Consider the following 21,467-nt stretch of genomic DNA (forward strand, 5'->3'; position numbering starts at 1 on the left):
CATGCAAGAGACCATTGTCTCTTGCATGGACGAAGGCTTCCTTCATGTCTTTTGGCACAGCGCTTGGCATGGCTAGAGAGGAGGCTATGCTAGAGCCAACGCCTCCTTGCTAGAGTACACTCTAGCATGCAACGCCTTGGTTCTTTATTCTATGTGGCGCCCTCATGGGCTCAGCCCGCCGAAACTGAAAAGTGCGTTTGGTTGGTTTGGTGTTGTCAGTTTGAAAATGCACGACGTCGAAGTTTTTTGCAACAAGGTTGAGCAGGCCAGAACCAAGACAAGACAAATAGCGCAGGATTTCAAAGCTGCGCTGCGTAAACGCCAGTCAATAGGTAATTTTAGACTATTGTTCGCAAGTGAGCAGTAGCGGTACAACGCTGTGCTTGTTTTCCCAGTGCTTGAGCTTCACGACAAGTTGGAGAGCAGCAAGCATGAGAGGCGGAGATACACAAAGGGTATGTCCCTGCATTAATTACGAATCGAGCCGCTTTCATGATGTGGGAACATGTTTTAAAAGCTCGTAATGCGCGGAATAGCACTTGGTTTCGAGAAATTAAATTGTACAGTTTTGCCCCGTCTTCACTGGTTTGCGCTTTGTTTCTCAGCCATTGAAGATGGATTTGAAGACGTCGCAGATTTAATGCGGCGTTACCAGCTGATGATGGAAAGGAAGCAACAGGATATGAAACGTGTTGTTGCCCTCGCCGACATCTGTGACGAGAAACAGAAACACCTGGAACTGCACACCTTGGGTAAGTCTGCCTCTGCATGCTTATTCAATGCGTCCGCATGTCAGAACGACGGTGCGAGCGCTTTAGCGAAATGCGTGTGGCGTCTTCAGGCGCCCGCGTCCTTTGAAAAATTGCGTAATGCGCATCTCTGCACTTCACCAAAGGCAGCGAAAAAATGTAAGTTCAATGTGTGTCCGCAAAAATAGACATGACATTGGCACGTCTGCCTAGAAGAATATTTTAAGTACAAGAAGTGTTATGCCAGAACCGTTCAAATTCTAATCTTGCAAGCGAAGGATAGATAACTGGGGGACCATTAGAGTTACAGAATAGATACCAAGAGAAGGGAAGCGTAGTCGAGGACGGCGGAAAACTAGGTGGGGTGACGAAGTTAGAAAATTTGCAGGCCCAAGTTGGAATCAGCTAGCGCAAGACAGGGGTAATTGGAAATCGCAGGGAGAGGCGTTCGTCCTACAGTGGACATGAAACATAGGCTGATGATTATGTTGCGATTGCTGCCGCGTTTGCCACTGAATGACGAGTGTACAGCACTCCCACTCGCATGCGTGCACGCGTAACGTGATGTATCTGTTCATTATGTGTGGGTGCTCTGCCCATTACATCTGTCACAGCATGTGCAGCGAACGTAATAGACATTATAGAAAATGCTGCGGAAATGGCCCTGGCATATGTCTGTAAAATGTACGCAGCATGTCCCCATGATTTCCCTCATGGACATGCAAGGGATGTCTACAGGACACAAAAAGTGCAGCCAAACGATTGTGTGAGGGACACCCGCAGGACATATTCGACAGATCTCTAAGATATCCATGAACTGGCAGTGGATGTTCAAATATATCCACAGGATGTCATTGTTGTCACTGGGTTCATTCCATCAGTTTAGCGACGTGCTTAAATAAAAGATGGCAGTACTGTTTAACATATTCTTAAACTTGGCTGAAGAACAAGAGTTCCACTTCTTCAGAGACAAAAAGTAAAAACCTAAGTGCTCGTTCTACGTCCAAGTCGTAATCACCATTTGCGGTTCTTGTCAAATGTACCCAATCAGTGGCAAGTTTCCTCACGAGCTTTTATTTAGCTGAACCATTCAATTTTTCTGCTGCAGAATCTAAAGTTTGAAGCTTTATGATTACATTTCTGTCATAAGATGTTGCCACAGAAACTGACACAAAAAAATTCCAAGATTTACTTCGCTGTGATGGAAATGGGTAATAATACTTTGTTGACTTTCTTTTGTTCATCCTTACCTTGCGTATTATGATTCGTTTTAATTGCTATATTTTATTGTTGTTGTTCTTCCTAATATGTACAGCGTTTACTAATGATTGTATCCCCCCCCCCCCTGTTCCTATGTAATACCCTACCCGTGAGGGCCTTTAGGGGTAACATGAATAAATAAAATAAAATGCAGAGACCCAGGTCCTAAATGTTTCATTTCAAAGGCACATTGCCCATATCTTATACATGGGGCACTTTTGATCGTGATCAAGCTCAGTCAGAATCAAAGTTCTCCACTGTGGCTGGCTCCCTTCCACAGCTTGCGCTAGAAAGCCAATCGCTATAAATTCTATCCTGATTGGGCTAGATCGCAATTGGAAGTGCCCGTGTAGCTAGGGTTATGTAATATCTTATTGGTCAGATGAGCAAGATTTATTTTATTGACCGCTAGCATTCAGTGCCATTTTTGAAATAGATGTCATGGACAGCTAGCAAAGCACTGGAGCTAGTGAACTAAACAAACCGCATACTTAAAACTGGTTGTTGCTGGATTGGGCACCTCAGACAATAAGCTCACTGCCTTTGTACTATTACGAAGATTTAGCTTGTTCATAAACGTAATAACATTTTGGAATGCTGGGTTGCTGGAAAGGTGCACAGCAGCAACAATGCTGGTAGTGACATCTTGTGACGCAGAGTTTAAACAAAGAGCACGGAAAGCTAATACTGCAGTGACCTACAATATTCTACTTCTGGCGTGAACTGTTGGTAGCAATATAATCATTTGCTTGCAGTCCTTTTATGATTTTCCTTTGACAAGAGCACTCGTGCAACACAAAAATAATTTCAAACGCATTGTAGCTAGGCAAAGCATGACAAGGGTGTCGCTACCAGCATTTCTACTGTTGTAGTGGGGGAGGTTGAATGCACAGGTTGGTGGGGATGTGTGGCTCTCACGCGTCTCCTGTAATCCGGCTTCACCGCGTAGCTAAGTGCCGACGGCGGTCGTGGTGGTTGCGGCGCATTGCGAGAGATGGCGTGAGTGTCGCGATGCTGGTGCCACCGGGCGGCGGGGTGACTTGGGAGAAAGGGGTCAACGGCGCTTCCTCTTTGGCTTGGGATCGGCGACGAACACGCACGAACGCTTCGCGCGACCGTCGCGTGAGGCTAAGAGCAGGACACCGGTATGGACGAACCCGGATCGTTCGAGCGCGCCACCGTTCGCGTGACTGTACACGTGAACGACAAGGCGATGGTGTCATAGCATGGGGCGAACGTATTCGCTCGCTATCGGGTCGCGGTGAATCAGACTTACTTGATTTGTCGCGCGCCCGTGTGAATGTTCTATTGGTAGCAATTCGGCTAGTATGTATTAGTTTATGAAAGGTGCAATAAATGCCCTTTTGATTGTTTGCACTACTGTGTTGTCGTTCCTTTGTCCCAAGAGCCCGTGTGAGACCCCACAAGGTAAACAGTGAAGTGCTGTTGCAATGGTGCAAAACAGCATCTGTGGATTTGACAAATCCCTGATGCGCAACTCTCTTGACACTGCAGGCCTTTCCGCTCTCCTCTGTTCATTTTCTTGTTTATTTATTTCTACATCTATATTTTTATTTCATTGTTTATTTAAATGGCTAGGGTACTGTATCAGAGGCTGCCTCTTCTAAAGTGCAAAGCCACTCATCAGCATCTACCATCCACGGCTCTGCTAACCCAGCAATTGCAAACAGTTTACAAACTAAACCTCTCTATTTACTGGTCACTGCATCGCTCTCAGCGGAAGTTCTAGTGTGCTAGGAATTGTGAAAGGAGAAAGGTCTGTATAAGTGACTCAAAAAGCAACTTTACCCTCTTTGTGTCCTGCTTATATGAAATGCTTTAGAAAAATTTATGCAACATGAAATTCTTTCATGACACAGGCATCAGAAAAGTACTTAATAATGAGTGTCATAGAGTAAAGGTAGAACGGTTCGCTATTCCTTCGAGATGCCATGCGGCAAATGGAGGAGGAAATAAAGGACAAATTTCTGCTTCATACTCAAACCACAGCCTTTATTAAGTCAGCGTGATGTCCCAGATTTCAGAGTGTTTTGTATATTTTGGCCATGCAAGAAGCTTTCAGAATTTGCCAGGTTGTGTCTTTTTTTTTTGTATTTTCATATGCAGTGCAATTCATTTTATTGATTACCAATTAACTACTGCTGAGATGCTGCCATAATCTGTGACATCATGGGCAGCTAATGTGCAAATTTCTAGTTGGCATCATCAGCCGTCTTTCATTCTTGCCTCCTATCTGGGTTTTGAAAACTTTGCCTAAAGTAAAGCTGACTTATTCACAACTTTAAATGTAGCGACCCTTAAATTTAAGCTATTTGTGCTCTTGCCGTATGCATGCTCACAGAAGTGCAGCCTTCTTTGTGTTGGAGGAGGAGCGTGAAAGTAGTGTCATCGTCTATAATTATTCAGAAGCATTTACCACATTGTAGAAGAGCTCAGAAGTGGTCTGTTAAACATGAAGCCTCTTGCATTTTATACATAACTGACTCCATTCTGTTTCCAAATATGGAAAGTCAAGTTTATAGAAGATGTGAATTCTAGTGTTACCTTTAGGACAACAGCAAATATCCCTTTTGTAAAGCTTATTTGGTTAAAGAAACAAAACTTATGACATTTGAAGAAATTGCAGTTGAAGTGTGTTTCTCTTCTCAGAATTGCATCTCCACGACCTGCTGAAGGCAAGGATAGAAGGCGAGGGGTGTTTGGCGGACTTGGCCGTCAAATGGGCTGGATTACAAGTCGTATTAATACCTGGTAAGCTGTGTGTCCGAAATGAAGATGTAAATTAATCCCTAGCCTCTTGTGATTAATTTAGGTACACTTTCAGTTGCTTGTGAGGACAATGTGGTTGCACAGTTACAAGAGGAATTCGCAGCCAGAAACAGTTGCTTGTTCAAGTAAAGCTTTTTCATGGTCTAGTATGGTAGACATTAGACAGACTTGGACATACTTTGCTATCTTGAATTCCAAATTGCTTGTTCCTTTGTGCCACAGCTAAAGTGGATATCTGCATGCTTAACCTAAAATTTCAAGGTGGGGGCCTTGAGCTTTGAGAACGGTATTATAATATTATAAACGCATTGTATTAATTCGCTGGTTGGAGGCATTTACAGAAATCATTTTTATTAATTAATTTAACATAACCAAACAACTTGGCAAACATTAGACACACATTGTACATGTGTGCACATATTGATTAGCTAAATTGTTGAAAATCAAAGAAGTCGCTGAATATATAATGTGCTATTCCATGAAGAAGTTGGCATGCTTTAGAAATGCCTATGAGCCAACTTTGTGTGTTGAGGTTTTCTGTAGAAATTTATTATGCTCAGAAGCGGTGCTTATTCACAATGTGCAAAATTGCACTACGACCCTTTTCTCTCTCCATCACTTTTTTAAGAAGATAGTGCCAGCCTTTCCTTTTCTCATAATGAACCAGTTTTCCTTCCCCAGTTTGAAATTTAAACATAATAAATACATAAACAATCTTGCAGTCTGTTGTAACACTATATAGCTTGGGCATGACTGAGCACAGCACGGGTTTGCCGTAACTTGAAGTCTGAGCCCAGCCTGGGCTCGTGGCTCCAAGACCAGGCCTGGGCTTTCGAGTATACAGGCTTGTGCAGTGTTCTAATGACTATAGCGACAACCGTAATTAGGCTTTTCACAGCGGAGACAAATAATTTAATTAATTTGCCACAATGTGGTTCCCATTTGCATTAACTGTGTGTTATTGATAGTCAGTTATCGCAAAATTTCAAGTAATATCACTAGCCAAGAATTGCAAAACTATTGATAGCACTGCCAACAGTGAATTATTGTAATACTATCAATAGTGCTATCGATAGTCTTTTTTTTTTACACTATCTGTAGTATCAATACTGAATTTACCTACAGTTATGCATCACTAATAGCCAGTTTTGGTGACGCTAACATTATATTAGCAATATAAATTTGCTATTGCAAGGTCCAAGTATATGTGAAATCAATTATACATAGCTGCCAACATTTACGATTTCATTCTAAAATGCCTGGATCTTAGAGCTTGTTTACAATTGTCGTATAGGCGCTAGTGGTTTTATAATTTTTTAACAGCTTTAGGAGAAACGTTCGAAGTCCGCAGAAAACTTCGCGCCGTTGCCTAGCAACAACGAAACCACAGCTGTGCACCACCTGGCCCAACCTTGCCTAGCCGTGCATGCGCCGAAGCAGTAGCGATGACGTCACCTCGCGTTGCCTAGTAACTGCCGGTACAGGTGCGTGCTCGCTTCGCCCGACACAGACGCGGCTCCACCGAGCTCCCGCCAGCTGCGCGCTACTGCGCATATTCCGTGACGTCATCCCGGAGTTTCGTCTGCTGCGTGCCGTCCGTACACTGTGCGTAGCTTTTGCCCCACTTCCCCTACGTGTGCTCGGACTGCAAGGGCTTCGCGAGGCGTTCCCCAATGCCACGGACCACGGGGAAATGCTTATACACTTCGTATAACTTAGAATCACTTGGCATTACTTTGTATAACTTAGCATCACTCTTAGCATCATCAGCTCCACAGTGTCTTTATCCTTGTGCCGCTAGTGCAAGCTACCCCGAATTTTTTTATTTGCATGCAGGTTAGGGCAGAATCTATTTTAAAAAATGCAAATAGAGCCACTGACCAATTTTCAGAGCCAGATTTTACAGACCCACACGATTATTCAGACGCATACCTGCAGCAATGCCACCTACTCAGCTGCACCCATGTATAACGGCAGCCATATTTTTGGGCGCTGTTATGTGAATATTTCATGAATAAACTTCACAAATATTTCCATCTGTGATGCAAATCATTCTAGCTGTGATTATAGAGGAGTGTGCCTGTTTACAACATTCCTATGGAACAAAAGCTGTTACACTCCTATAGAGGAGTGTAATTGAAGCTTTTGTTTGCCTCTTCATTCGACTTTTCCATTGCTGCTGCCTTGCACGCCGCCGCGTCGGAGGGTGGTTGAGAGCTCAAGGCAGGCGTGCGGAAGAAGAGATAGGCGACGTCAACGACGTTTCTGTAGAGCGAGGCCGCAATGCCCTCTGAGGCACCTTGGGGGATGCCACAATTCCCTCTGGGCACCATAATTAGGCGTGACTTGCCACAAAAGCATTGCAGGAGCTGCCACGCTTGCCTCTGTGCTGACGCGCACCACCAACAACAGTCCAGGGAGGAGGCAGTGAATGGGTACAACTGAATCCCGTACCAATGCAGTCAGGAAACGGGTGGTTAACCTTACCCCTCTGTGCTCGTGGCACTTTGCCTAACATGACACGGGAGAAAGAAAATGCGTGGTCAGAAAGCATTCCTCATTTGGACTCTCTTCAGTAAAGGAATAAGTGAATGAATGACATGTCACTGTGTGTTCTGTGTACTACGTGGACAAACACAAGTGCTGGCACGGTAATATTTAACACCACATCACAACTGTCGTATGCCGAAAACATCACCGTAAAATACCGTCGATGAACGCAAACAGCACGGAAAGCTTCACTTGCATCAATTCCCACAGTGTATGAGATCTGGCCTTTCTTTGCCTCTTCCCTTAACTTTTCTGCTACAGCTGCTGCTGATTTGCCCACCACGTTGGGGGGGGGGGTGATTCAAAGCGTGGAAGGAGCATGGCAGAGAAGAAAGGTGACGCGAGAAACTCGTTCGAACCTTTCCATCGCGTCGTATGTGCACAATGCCCTTTTGAGCGGCCTGGGCGTCATTACATTAGCATCTTGACAGCTGTAATTATCCGTGACTCCCCCACAAAAGCATTGCAGAAACAGCAGCATTTACTTGCACGGTAGTAGAAGCTAATGTGCAAGTCCGGGGGGGGGGGGGGGGGGTAGAATGGTAGAGGGAGGAGGAGTAAGTGGAGGCATAGAATGGGTAAAACCGAAGCAGTTGTGAAACGAGTGAATAACAGCCTTGCCACTCTTCGCTTGTAGTTCCAATACAGGGGGGAGAGGGAAAAGATGACTTGGAAAGGCAAGGAAATGCTACTACTATAGACACAACAGCAGGTTGCGGGCAAACTGAAGGTACGGTACGATATGTTTCTGCAATGTTTAAAAAATAAGCACCATGCCAATTTGTCAAGCGGACAACTGACGCAGGGCATGCACATACAAAGCTGCATTAAAGCACGCTTTGCAGCTATGGCATTCCTCGAGGTTGCGGGTTCGATTCCAACCACGGCAACTGCATTTCAGAAACGCTAGTGCACTTAGATTTAGGTGCACGTTAAAGAACACCAGGGTGTCACAATTAATACAGAGTCCACCACTACGGCGTGCCTCATAATCTTATTGTGGTTTTGACACGTACAGCCCCTAATTCAATTAAAGTTTAACACTTCTGCCACGATGCGAATGAACTACGTGAGGCAATATGATGCTCAACACTCTCAGAGATTATGAACAATGGCGCACAACAACACCTCAAGCAAACACGTCTCCCTGTGTCTTCTGTATACTATGCAGACAAAGAGCAGTGGTGCACGTAAGGTTACATTTAACATCAACTCATCACTCTCATATTGGACTAAATGCTGAAGAAATTAAACGTTCTTTGTCAACATCACCGTTAATTATCGTCAATCAAAGCAAACAGCACAGAAAGCTTAGCTTACATCGATTCCCACAGTACATGGGAACCGCAATTTTTTTTTTTTTTTATTAACGATACACTTTTTAAGTACCAGCAAATATTTAGTATTTCGAACCAACATTTCATATTTTGGGGCTTCAACTGTAATATTAAATTCTCGAACCTTAACGTTGGCAGGTCTGATTATATGTTGAATAACACTTCCCATTTCCTTCAGTCTTGGTGGCTGAAGATGATTTGGAAAAGGAGACATCTTTCATTGCAGTGCACATTTTTCTGTACATTAAAGAGTTTGATGATTTATAACTTGGTCAGAAAGAAAATTTCTTCTTTTTTCTCTCTTTTATGCTGTCCAAGGTTTAAAAAAAAACTGAATGGGTGTTTTTTGTTAACTTAGATTTTTTTATGACATTTTCAAACTGACAGAGGTAAAGAATTTTAAAGAATTTTTGTTTTACTGCTTGTTCAGTGTAAATCAGGATATTCCTTTGTGACATAGAGCTATGCATGTGGCCGATTTAAAGAAGCTCTAGCGTAAAAGACAACTTCGATAAAACATCACGAAGTTAGGGACACTTCAAAAATGCGGAGCATTTGACTCTTCTTTTAAATATTTGCTTTCTCAGGGCACCAAATTTTTATTTAATATTACTTTCCATTATTTACGCTCGCCATATAAAAAAATTTGATTGTCGTGGTTTCATTCTTCTGACAATATATTGAAATAAAGAAAGCACACTTTCTGTAAAAACGGTTCCTCCACCTGACACTGTTTCACAATTTTTCTTGTAAACTGGTTGCTCTCTGGGGAAGTCATGTTTTGTTTTGTGCTTTTGGCTGATTTGTGCACGATATTTAAAATTATGAAGGAGCTTAAAAAGTGAAATATACAACCTCTCGTGGAACCGCCTCTGCGTAATTGGAAAGGGTAATGTGAGAATGCTGTGCTAGTTAATGCTGCATCACTAAATGCATTAACCAGCACAGTGGAGGACCCCCTGCTTTGTCTTATTCTCCTTCTGCATTTTTCAGGTTGATAAACAGAGCTGTTGACTGCATTGAAGACCAGTTGTCGTTCATTCGCAGGGCATGGCTACCGCATATGCCTGACACTGCTGGACCCACGCCAGCCTCAGCGCTGCTGCAGCCTTCTGCTGGGGCTTGACAGTGAGGGCAAATACAGAGGTAATTGTAGCACTTGCTTGGAAGCACCTCTGGCCTTCGTTTCTCACCTTTTCTTTCACCCTTAAGCCTTTCAGTTGTGCCCAATAATACAGGAACCCTTGACATTAACACTGCTCAAGAGATGCAAGTGAAGACTGCCATCAGAGTGGACTGAGCATTCCCGTCGCTAATCACTGAGCTTCTCGTTGCCATTTGCAATTGCTTGTCTTTGCGGAGCGCACCCAAGGTTGGTGTGAAGCTGATTTTGTTCAACTAGTGGCATAATGAACATCTGAAACATAGTCACAAAAAGCTTCAAAAGTAGAAGCAATTCTTATGCTTTTTGGTGCGTGTATTTTGCATAAAATGAAAAGCACTCGGGGTGTGTATTAAGCCAGTTAAGCGCCCCATCACTGTCAAATGTTTGAGAATTGCTGACCTTCTCATTGTCTGCCTAATTTCTAGCCTGCTCTGTGCACAAAGTGCCAGCATGTATCATAAATATGCTGCAACATTGTTTACATAAACATTCCCAAGTCAATAAGGTGTTTGTACCAGAAGCAGAGTAGCATTGCTAATGATTTTTTCACAGGTAACTGGAAGTATGCCTGTAGTTTAATGTAACACAATTAGGCTGTGTGAATATCAGTGTTTTGGCTTGAAGTGAATAGTAAGAGTGGTCAATAATTTCCAAGTGAATAACTAGAATAGCTGTGGGATTTGCATTAAAATGTGACGGAACAGCCAGAAGTTGACCAAAAAATAAGGAAAGAAAGTGCGGGTTCCTTTACTTTTTAAAATAGAGGTTCATCCCAGGGAAACAGTCCATTTTCAGATTGCTGTTATGCAGATAGTTGGCTTGTAACAACAAAGGTTGTTTAACATTATTTATGCCTGCGCTAAACTCCACTGTCTTGAGTCAAGCAGGAAAATAGCCTGCTTGTGCCTCTACCGCATGTTTTGTCACTCGCCCGTTGCTCGCTCGGTTAACATACCAGGGGGGCATTCTGTAAGTGTCCAGCTAGTGGTCTGTCCATTTTGGCTGCTGCTGAAGTGCTGAGCGGCTGGCCTGGGCTACGAGCGAGGCAGGCGCCCCTCGTACCCCAGGCCAGCTACCAGTAGTGGACACTTCCCGAATGCCCCCCTTGCTCATCACCTTTCACAACAGTCATTCTAAAGCTGTGTACCCGCTGCCTGCAAGTACTACCGCGCATAACTCTTCTTTCGTTCGAACGACTGGAATCACCTGCCCACTGACGCTGTGCACCACTGCAATCCTAGCCACTTGAAGTCATTCACTGAAAACCGTACATAAATGTAACAACCAACCCCTCATGTAAATACCTCGCACCAGGCGCACTTGATATATAAGTAAATAAACAAATTAATTAATTAATTCGCTTGCAGTAATGGCATCTGACCGATGGTGGTGTATAAAGGAGCAGTGAGAGCATGTCTAGTGACTGAGGACACTGGGAAATGTCATCAAAATTCTAAGCACTTGAAAAGGTCATGGTATTGTCTGGGAAAACTTTTGTTAATGATTGACGTCGAGGAAAATGAGTACAGATCGAGCATCTATGTACTTGACATCTCACCTTGTATTATGAATGTATTACATTCCTTTGAGCAAGACTTTCAATCCTGTGTGATGTCCCTTGTACTGTATGCAATAACAACGTAATAATGACAACCATGGTGGCGTGAACGACATGACAGCATTTGTTTTTACTGACATCCAAGACAGTGAAAAGATGTCTTAGGGGGAGCAATGCTGGAAACAGCTACTGCTTGCACAAACGTATTGCCATGCCATCAATCTTTTATTTTATTTTTCAGAATTTTTCGTCGGTGCGTCTTATACACCGGTGCAACTTTTGTTGTATTTCATTTTACCCCCCCCCCCCCCCCCCCCGGAAAAACTGCCTGTCAAAATCGGATTGAATGCTACGGCCACGCAAAGCGCACTGGGTTTACCTCCCGTGGCTGTTGCTACGAGTTGTGTGGGCGCTGGAGGTACTGGGTTCTTCTCGTGATCAAGCGTCGCGTGAGAAGGAAGGAGCAGCAACGGAAACGACAGCAGGCCGACCGCGAGTCGACCGCCCCCTAAGTCGTCGCATCTGCAGATCGCTTTCAAGATATGGCGTGTGCTGCTGCACAAGCTATACGCAGTTGCTACCAGAGTTATAAGCCGCCTCTCCTCCCTTCAGCACTACCTTCCCACTTTCCTCGCTTGTGCATAATTCGGCTCACTGTCGCACGCTTTCACTCGCACATACAGCATACAGCGCACGGGGAACATTGCGGCGACCACGACGGCAGAAATGCGCCTGGAGTGTTCGTATCATTGCTATCGCAATTATATAGGCATGGCAGACATAGCTTGCGCGTGGCCCGCATTCACGAACTGAAAGGTCGGCAATTTTTTTTTTTTTTTTTTAATCGCCTACCGAATGAACAGGTGCGCCTTATATACATCTTTTCTTTTTTTTTTCCTTCCGAAAAAACTCTGCTGTCTTGAGAGGGCCTGACTTATAGGCCGGAAAATACGGTATGTGTTGCACATGAACTACCAAAGACAAAATTTGAGCGATAGATCAGTACACCCGGCTGCCAACTGTGTGCACATTGCCACAGTGGCTTGACCCCAGCAGTGGTAAGGCTTTTCAATTCAATTCAGTTTTATTTCGGGCAGCCACTGTCCAGGAGCCCTGGTCTAAAGGCAGCATACCGTACTTGCCTGACGTGGTCTTGTTGTTTTCCTTTACCCTATGTAATGGAGGTGGTCTGACAATGACGGACAACAGGACGAAGCGTAATGGAAAGGACGGATGGATAGCAGTCTCAGTAAATAAGGACAGACAATACATGGTCTGTTTTTGCTTTCACAATGGTTTGTCTTGTGCTTTACCTTTTTCTCATCTTGTAGTTGTGACATGTGGAACAAGCTAAATATGGTCACACTGATCCTCAAGCTCCGTATTCTTGTTTGGTTCATGCTTGCTTTGCCTAGCCGCTTTGAAGGCTACTAATGCCTGGGTTTACCGTCTTGTAACAATGCACCACGCTGTCTTTTGCAGTGTCCGAGTGCGAGCCCGGCCTGGCCAGCTTGGATGGACTTCTGAAAGAGCTGAGACGAACCTGCAACCTGTTACACTTTGTGCGTCATGTGCGACAGCAGTTCAAGAACCTGTTGCTTGCACATCCAGTGGAGCCCTCTGCAGAGCTAGCACAGATTGTTGATGAGCACCAAGAAGCTGTGGCCAAGGTGTGCGATGCATAGCACTTGCATCATCTTGAAATTGTTTCTTCTCAGAGTGACGGTTTTCGGCAGAACCCATCTCGCAATGATCGTCGACGGTAATGCAATTAGCAAACAAGCAATGTAAAGAAATACAGTAAAACCTTGTTTATACATTTTAGAAAAAGATGTGAGAAAAAGAACATACTAACCAGGAAAATGTACAATTCGAAGTCACTAACTCATTCGTCAGACTCAACTGTAAATGACGTCTACGTAGTATGAAGCATTGTGCGAAGTATTGCAGCACGAGACACCTATGCGCGGCGATCAGGCAAGCTTATGTTTCAGTAAAACTTTCTGCTGGGCGAGTTGGTTCATACTTGCAAAGGAAATGGTTATGCGCAAAGTATATATTGACTCAGAGTATATATTGACAACGTAGGAAAAAATAGTCAGTTGAAAGTTTGCGTTCGTCCCCGTCTACTTCTGTGTCCGTGTTTTTTTGTTTTTGCGCATAACCATTTCCTTTGCAAGCTTATGTTTGCGCTCCTCGAATTTAGCCTGGGACAGCAGCTTCATTGGACGTGCATTTTGACGGGTAGTATCGACGTGCCCACTCGGCGAGAATCGTTGCGGCACGAGACGTGCATTGTTGTTTGAAGACGGCGATGGGAAGCTGGTGGGCAACACCAGCATGCAATGCTGCCAAAGCGAAACATGATGCTCACTTCACGCTGCCTGCAGCAGGAAACGGCGGCACATTTGAGTTGTCGCCTGTTAAAAGCATGCTTCCTACGCCACATGTGCTGTGAAACAGATAGTTGAAAATGCTTATCACAATGGGTTGGCGGCTATAGCTGTGAATGGCGACGATCTGCGAGGAGATATGCAGGTATGTACCGGAATAGGAAACCAAGTGTGTGGAAGCATTTTCATGTGACACGGGTGGGTGGCTACTGCTCTCGATTGCGTGTGCCTCACACCTTTGCTTGTTTACATGAAATCTAGCTGCCGGAAAACGTATCATACGATTGTAGTTTGGCAATATACGGACGTTAGTGCCGAAAGATCGCATTTTCCGGGACTGTATTAACCGGTAAAAGAGAAGCGTCTCATCTCATTGTCTCATCTTTTGTGTTCTCGATCGCAAACGTTGGTGCCCTGTATAGTACGAAATGGGATCCTATCAATGAGGTTATACTCTACATACATTTGGCAGCTTCCGGCCATTTGGCACTCCACCACACCTTGTGCTCCACAGCGCATTTTCCTGCTTCATTCAGAGTGTTCCACGCTGTAAGAAAATCACTCTAAAATCGGCTCCAGACATCACATTTACAAAATGTCTTGTTTATTTTGTTCACAATAGCTTCTGCATCAGATGCAGCTAAAAAAAAAAATAAAGTGAGTATATAAAGTTTAAAAAATGCAGGAACACGGATAGCAACTTTGTGTTTTTCGCACTCGGAATGCCTCTTGGACTTTTTGACTTGGCTCTTGAAAACTAAACAGGCTTAAAGGTTTCTTCTACACAGTATGTGCTGAGACAAATGAGCCCACTCTGAAGCCTGTATGCTTTTTTCGAACCTGGTACTTGGGTTGCAACGGCTATAACAACAGCATATTCTGGCGAGTGGGAAGCTTTCCACTGTTTTACTATTGTAGAGAGATGTGATGGCGGCTGTACGAACCATGCTGTCGTCCCTTACTTAGAAGGGCGAAGGCGGCAAGCCGAGCGGCGGCTGCGACGACCAGCGTGACTGGCTTCTAGAACAACACTGCACGTGCCGAGCTTGCGCCTCGAGCACGCGCTGCGCTTCTTTATTTTCTCCTTCTCTGACAGCCGGCGCCAAGGTACCGGCTGAGAGCGCCAAACAAAGTGCCCCGCGCTGCGGCGTGGGTGGGCGCTACAGGGCCCCCCGCCCAGACGGAACGTTGAAATGGTGAGCCAGTTGAATCGCGGTTAAAAAGTGCCCATGGCCAGTCCAAGTTGTCAACGTGAAGGCATCGGGTCACCACCACCACTCAGGCGGGCGGCACTGGGAGCTATGCAACGGTCGATGGACTCGCTGAACGGACGCTGTAGGGAGGGGCACGTCTAGCCCGCGATATAATGCTTGGTACATGCGTCTTGTGGAAGGAGGAACTGAGAGGCCTTTGAGGTGAATGGTGCGTCGACAGTACCAGCATGAGCGTTGTCGGAGGCGTATCACAGACTGCATCATTGCGTGGCGTCGAGGGTGCGCACACGAGCCATGGAGTCGAAGCCCTTGAGAGGCCACGACGCGTGCCTTGCAGGTGGACACGGCGCACCATGTCGGGAGGCGACGACGATCGGGCACAGCTGGCGATGGGACGCATCATGAGGAAGCCACGAGCCGGCCGGGCAAAGTGGGGTCAGGGGCCACAAAAGTGTCCGGTGGTTTGGTAAGGACGCCTGAAGAGGGATGCAGCGCAGCCGGCACTGCGACATCGCAAAAGCCGGGAGCGGGACGAGGCCGTGAGGCACTCAGCGGCGAGGCGCGAACGTCCGCGGAGGCAGCACTGGTGAAGACCCGGATGGGCTGGGTAGGTGGAATGACCTGTGCCAACTGCGCTGAAGACTGCGCTGACCGCTGGAGATATGGCCTGTTCGTTGTCGGGTGTGGCAGAAGGTCGTGACCCGTGTCCGCTGTGGCGATAGCCGGCAAGGTCGGAGGCAGTGGGATCGGCACAGTGCCGAGCTCGCGCACCGCTTCGGAACCCTGCTCAGTGGATGGCGTGGACGGGTCGGGTGTCGTTGGAGGAGTGATTTCGTTGGAGACAGACCCGATGGCGTGGGGTTTGCGATGTGTCCGCTGCCTCGCGTCATCGTAGGTGGCGATGAAGGCGATGAGGTGGCCTGAGGACGATGGCATGCGGGCGCAGGAGCAGACGCGTCTGGTGCTGGCGGTGAGGGCGCTGGCAGAGATGACTTGCGCACCGCGCGGTCTACCTCTGGAAGAGGGTGGTAGGCAGCACCATAGAAGTCGAGCACGCACTGCCGCAGTTCGTCGTACGGGCGCGGGCCAGGCGATGGGACGCCGAGGTGGAGCTGGAGAGCAAGCGGCAGGACGTCAAGGAGTACTGCGTACTTGAACTCCTGGATCCACATGTGGTTCAGCTCCAGAGCTGCCTCGAACTGGGCGAACCATGCGCCGACGTAGCTAGACGAGAACGGCGGCAGTGATGGGTCAAACTATGGCTTCGGCCAGATGGCCATGACAGCGTGTCGCTCGGGAAAAGGCGCGCTTCACCGGGTCACCACTGTAGGAGGAACGTGATGGCGGCTGTACGAGCCGAGCGGCGGCTGCGACGACCAGCGTGGCTGGCTTCTAGAACGACACTGCGCGTGCCGAGCTTGCGCCTCGAGCACTGCGCTGCGCTTCTTTATTTTCTCCTTTGACAGCTGGCGCCAAGGCACCAGCTGAGAGCACCGAACAAAGCTCCCCGCGCTGCGGTGTCAGGTGGGTGCTACACTATCAATTGCCCAAAGCAACTAGAAAATAGCCTGCAGTGTGCTGCCATCTATAAAAAACTTGTCAGAGCATCCGCTCTAAAATCACTTTGGCCTCTTCTGGTGTGGTTGGCTCAGCGCTGGCCGCGGAAGCGGATGGCTTAACAGTTGGTTGGCCATGTGGGAATGCTTTCATTTCAACAAATCCACCGCATGATTTTCAAATTATGACAGTGTGTCTGGATGGGTAAACTTTGAATGCTGCTGTTGCAGTTCTATTCATTGTTCTATTCTGTTCTCTATTCTATTCTGTTGTTAATTCTATCCTGGTTGAAAATGTGAATGAGTATTTGGTGTAAGTAACCAGAGGCTCTAGAAGTTGTTGCTTTTCTTCTCAACTTTATAGCAATGTAACCTCCCTGCAGTAATGCTTTTCTTTCGCTGTAGGTACTTCTAATAAATACTGAATAAAATAGTGTGCAAGACCCTTGCTCTGGGCAATGATCATATAGTATTGTGCAGACATGCCTGAAATGTATAATTTTACAAAATGCAACATTTTCAAAGTAAGACAAGTATTCCACACTCAAGTGAGTGAATCAGATGGATGCAACCTTACCAGGAAAGATAATATAAGATTGGCACAAGTTGCCATCATTCTAGGTTGTCAGTCTTGCTTCCATAACCATCATCAGAACCATCTGGCTGATTGGACCAGAGCAAATAAATGTTTGTTACTACATAATGATTCGGTGCCTTGCTCATTATAGTCCACAAGCAGAAGTGCGACAGTCCTCATCGGCAAGCTTAAAGGGACTCTAAGGACACATTAAATTAGTTTGGACTGATAATGTGTTCTTTCAAAACTCTATTCCATTAATTTTGCAGGAAAAGGTTGATTATGAGAAAAGGAAATGAAGGCCAAACTGCGATTTCTTAACACTTGGTGCTGTAACCAAAAAGCTGGTATCGCATGGTGACCTCGGGGACTGCAAAGTATTTTCTCATATTTGAGCCATTTTGGGACACTAAAACTTTTCAAATTTTTTCCAAGTTTAGTCATTCAGTCATTTAGAATATAATGCAGTCCATTTTTATGAAAAACATTTATGACTGAACGATGAAGGTCGGTGTTAATGCGATTAGCATTGAAGCGACACACCGTATTATTGCCAGCACTACAACCCACCATGCATGAGGCGTGCATGCAGCCGGGCTTCTCCTACTGGACACGCTGCGCCATCTAGCGGTAGCGTCACAAAGCCTGCGCATGGTGCATATTCAGACAATTCGATTCTGCATTGGTGGCAGGCAGACAAGTGCGCACCCTTTGCTGTAAGAAAGTAATCATTTGTTTATCAAGCCGATGATCCTGCGGTTCATGTTTTCTCAAGTGTCTAATTATTTCTACAATAATAGCTACATGCTTTTGTGGTTTCCTGTCCAAATGATTTGGTCACATACAAGTCGAGGCTTTTTCTTAGCCAAGCTAAGATGGTAGGATATGCCAGTACAGTCGACTTCCGTTAATTCGACCCCGACGGGACCGACGAAATTAATAAATTGCAATATATGCCGTAAAGTAATAAGCTAAAAGCTTAATTGATAGTTGTTGTTAATTTGCTGATTTTGCATCTCAATTTGTTGTGCAACAAATGTCTGCCTCAAGTAATTTAGCTCAAGCATTACAATTGTGCTATCTGCCACAAGCGATCTAAAAAAAATACTGTATAGTCTAAAAGAACATCCTGTATATCAGACACGTTCTTGGAATGCTTAGGAGTCTTCTAGGTATACTCTATTTGAAAGATTTTATTTCTGTAGTAGTTCTGACGTTTGAAGAGTCAAGTCCACTTATACGAACTCGGTGAAACTCTAAGGACAACTTTTACTGTTTTGCTTCCATCTGCTTTTTAAAATGCTAATGATGTGATCAATGAGCCCTCTGTTTGAAGGCTGCATTGTTCTAAAACGGCATTCCAGTTACATTACACACAATATATGAAAGGACAGAAAAGTGGAGCCAAATTGTGTCAGTAGACCCTCAGTTGGCTTGTCAGAAAAAGAAGTTTCATATATTGACTGTACTTGTGGCCAGAGGGTAGCAGATAGTACAAGGCCTCTTGGTGTTTGCTGCACATAGTGTTGTTTTTAACAATTTGCATATATTGTTGGATGCCAGTAAAAAAGAGCTCAGTTGGAAGTTAGTACCTGTGTTGTCGTCTTGAACTTGTCCACATTTTTCATTTATTTTTTCCCCATTCACTGGTGAATGTGCTATACGTCCTACGTACAGGTGACATGGCAGTAATATGTCTTTGCCCTATTATGTTGCAAACTTCATGCAGTAAATTTATAGCAAAAGTCAAGCATCTGTGCAGCTCATGTTCTTTGCTTGCTTTGAAAATAAATATCAGATTTTAATCAACTCGCTAAAGAAGTTCCTTTCTTTCACTTCTCTTGCAGTCTGTGTTCAACTCGAGGAAAGGTAAGCTCGAATGTTGCAAAGATTGTTCATGGTGCACACCTTGAGAAGAAGAAAAGTATCGGCACCACTCTGGCCCAAACATGCTCTTTAATTTGTTCACATTATGATACAATATCTAAATGCCACAAAAACAGACTGATAGATCTCGTCAAACATGCAGCTAGCCCCAAAATGGCCAACTGCTGCATAGGTGGTGAAAAGTGTATCTTAGATGTCTATGGTCATCAGCGCCAATCTTCCCAATCTGTCACTTGTGATTTATTGAACTGAGCCATGGTATTCAAGGGTGACTGGAAGACACGGAAGAATGAAGATCTGCCAATTGCAAGTCTAGTTGTGCTACTGATGAGCAGCTTGTAGCAGCTCAAGCTGTGGTTGTGCAGTGGCCAGTGATGAAATCATCAGGGTTGTAAAGCCTGGCTGACGTGCTGCTCGAGACAAACAAGCATGTCATGTAGTTTCGTTGAGCGGAATTACATGCAGACAGAGACGAAGTGGACAGGACAGACGCTCTTTTTTGCAGCAAGCAGCGCTCCGCTCACAAGGAGGAAGAGAAGACAGAAAAGAGCCCATTGTAGAAGAAAGGTTCAGAAGCGTAGACTGTTGCACCAGTTGACGCATCATGTAGTGTCCACTTCGTCTCTTCCTGCACCTAATTCCGCTCTACACTACATGATGCACCAACTGGCCCAACAGTCTACGCTTCTAAACAAGCGTGTGCTCATTGCTTGAATCAATACTGTCATGGAACGTCGATCTCTTCGGTTCTCGTGAAGAACACACTCAGGTTGGACCCACACAACTTTTGTCGGCACTTATGCAATGCTTAGCTGTAGGGACGAGCATCTGTCAAAGTGAATTCAACAGTGACAATAAGTGCGCCTACTCATGAGTGCCTTTCATGATGTCTGCTTGCACAGCATTGCAGTGAGCGAGAAATTAAAAATACAGTTCCATGTGGCACCAAATGTTGAACGCAGTCCATCAAAAAAATATCCTTGACTCTCTATCCAGGCTCCGGACCAAGCTCCTGGACATAGCTGGCAGGAAAGACACCCCAGTGGCCATCTTTCTCACCATGCCACCAGCCATCTTCGGCACGGCTATGCACTGTCACCAGGTCACCTGCATGCACACACACACTACATTTAGCTGCAGCCAGAAAGCGTGCAAGTTTTCCATTATCAGGTCAGCTGAAATGGTCACAGTGGTGCTCACAGAATGGCTTGCCCTTACCCTGTGCACAAACTTCAAGACTGTGTGAAATGACACTGGCTTTGACAGGACAGCAGCAGGTGTACATATGGTGTTTATACTAACACTAACAGTACTTGTGCCATTCATGAATGAATAAAGCATTTTATTTCAGAGTAGAGGTTGGAAATTTTTGCGGCATGCAACAAAACTGTGTTCTTAGCTCATGATGGTAATAGCCCGCATTAAAACTAGTAGATGGCATCATGTTTGTCGGAATACTTTGCACACTGCAACTGACTGTGGCTCACAAGGCACAATGTGCAGCTAAAACAGTATTTCTCCTCTGCACAGTTCTCCTTCCTCAAATGGTTGAGCACAGTGGCATTGGCAGATGCTTGATGTTGTCTAAGAGTACTATTGCCACACCTGTTTAAGTAGTACGTCATACAACACTTTGTGGCAGCAGTGCAGATCAAGTATCGCCACCATGGGTCATTCCATGCCAGACATTGGGCTCGACCCTCTCGGATTCTATTCTGAAAAATTACGGCCAATCATTTTGGTGCACTGTTTGCTCTCATAAACTATTTTTGCAAGAAAAAAAAAAGTTTCGTTATCTTAAAGCGATTCGAATGTTGCCGTGGTAGGCGAAACCTAGGTTGTGAAAAAACACTCGTAGAAATACAATACTGCATGGAGTGCCTTAATAATGTGCTGTATGCTAGAAAAGGAATTGTGCTTTCTTATTCCCTCCCATTAGCGGCCGCTACTTCGACTTGCAATGTGCTTTGTGCTGAAGCAATACTGCGATTCTGTGCCAAATTTGACTATTTTTACAAAGTTATACAAGTTTTACAGACCCAATACAACTGCATCATGTAGCTGGATAGTTGGCAGTATGTCAAAAATGTATCGAAGTCGATGGGCGAGTAGTTTCCAAGTGGAAGAGGCAAATACATAGATAAATGTGCAAAGGGCCTCATGTTCAGGCACATGTAGATTGGTGATGCAGTCCAAGTAAAAATGCATGCTTGAATCCGTTTGGAAGGGCGTACAAGAGAGATTTATTTCTGAAAGTTTAATTGGAGTACTTTTTGGTTTAGGTGAGAAAAAATTGATGAGTCATTACAGGCGCAGTTGTGTAATACAGTTGGTATTTAAAAAATTCAGCGACGATTATGATACTCCTTGCGAAATTTTCTGAAGCTCTATATGTGCTTTCATGGACAATCTGTCTCATGCAGCACGTTGC

The 21,467-nt window shown here is 45.1% G+C and overlaps 2 protein-coding genes across 2 annotated transcripts in view; one reads left to right on the plus strand and one right to left on the minus strand.

Moving 5' to 3' along the window:
- Positions 1 to 140: 140 nt before the first annotated feature.
- On the plus strand, positions 141 to 20,386 carry LOC119443161 (kinetochore protein Spc25). The gene is made up of 8 exons (XM_037708325.2): positions 141 to 332; positions 396 to 455; positions 606 to 752; positions 4,680 to 4,781; positions 9,734 to 9,832; positions 12,892 to 13,079; positions 18,997 to 19,018; positions 20,033 to 20,386. The coding sequence occupies exons 1-8, from the start codon at positions 152 to 154 to the stop codon at positions 20,056 to 20,058; spliced, it is 825 nt and encodes a 274-aa protein (XP_037564253.2). The 5' UTR covers positions 141 to 151; the 3' UTR covers positions 20,059 to 20,386.
- LOC119443160 (nostrin-like) overlaps positions 19,087 to 21,467 on the minus strand; it is a 59,877-nt gene continuing 57,496 nt past the window's right edge. Inside the window, 1 exon segment of the mRNA XM_037708324.2 lies at positions 19,087 to 20,143. Coding sequence (XP_037564252.1) covers positions 20,025 to 20,143 — 119 coding nt within the window. The 3' untranslated portion in view covers positions 19,087 to 20,024.

The sequence above is a fragment of the Dermacentor silvarum genome, chromosome 2 (assembly GCF_013339745.2).
Source record: "Dermacentor silvarum isolate Dsil-2018 chromosome 2, BIME_Dsil_1.4, whole genome shotgun sequence".
Classification (NCBI taxonomy): domain Eukaryota; kingdom Metazoa; phylum Arthropoda; class Arachnida; order Ixodida; family Ixodidae; genus Dermacentor; species Dermacentor silvarum.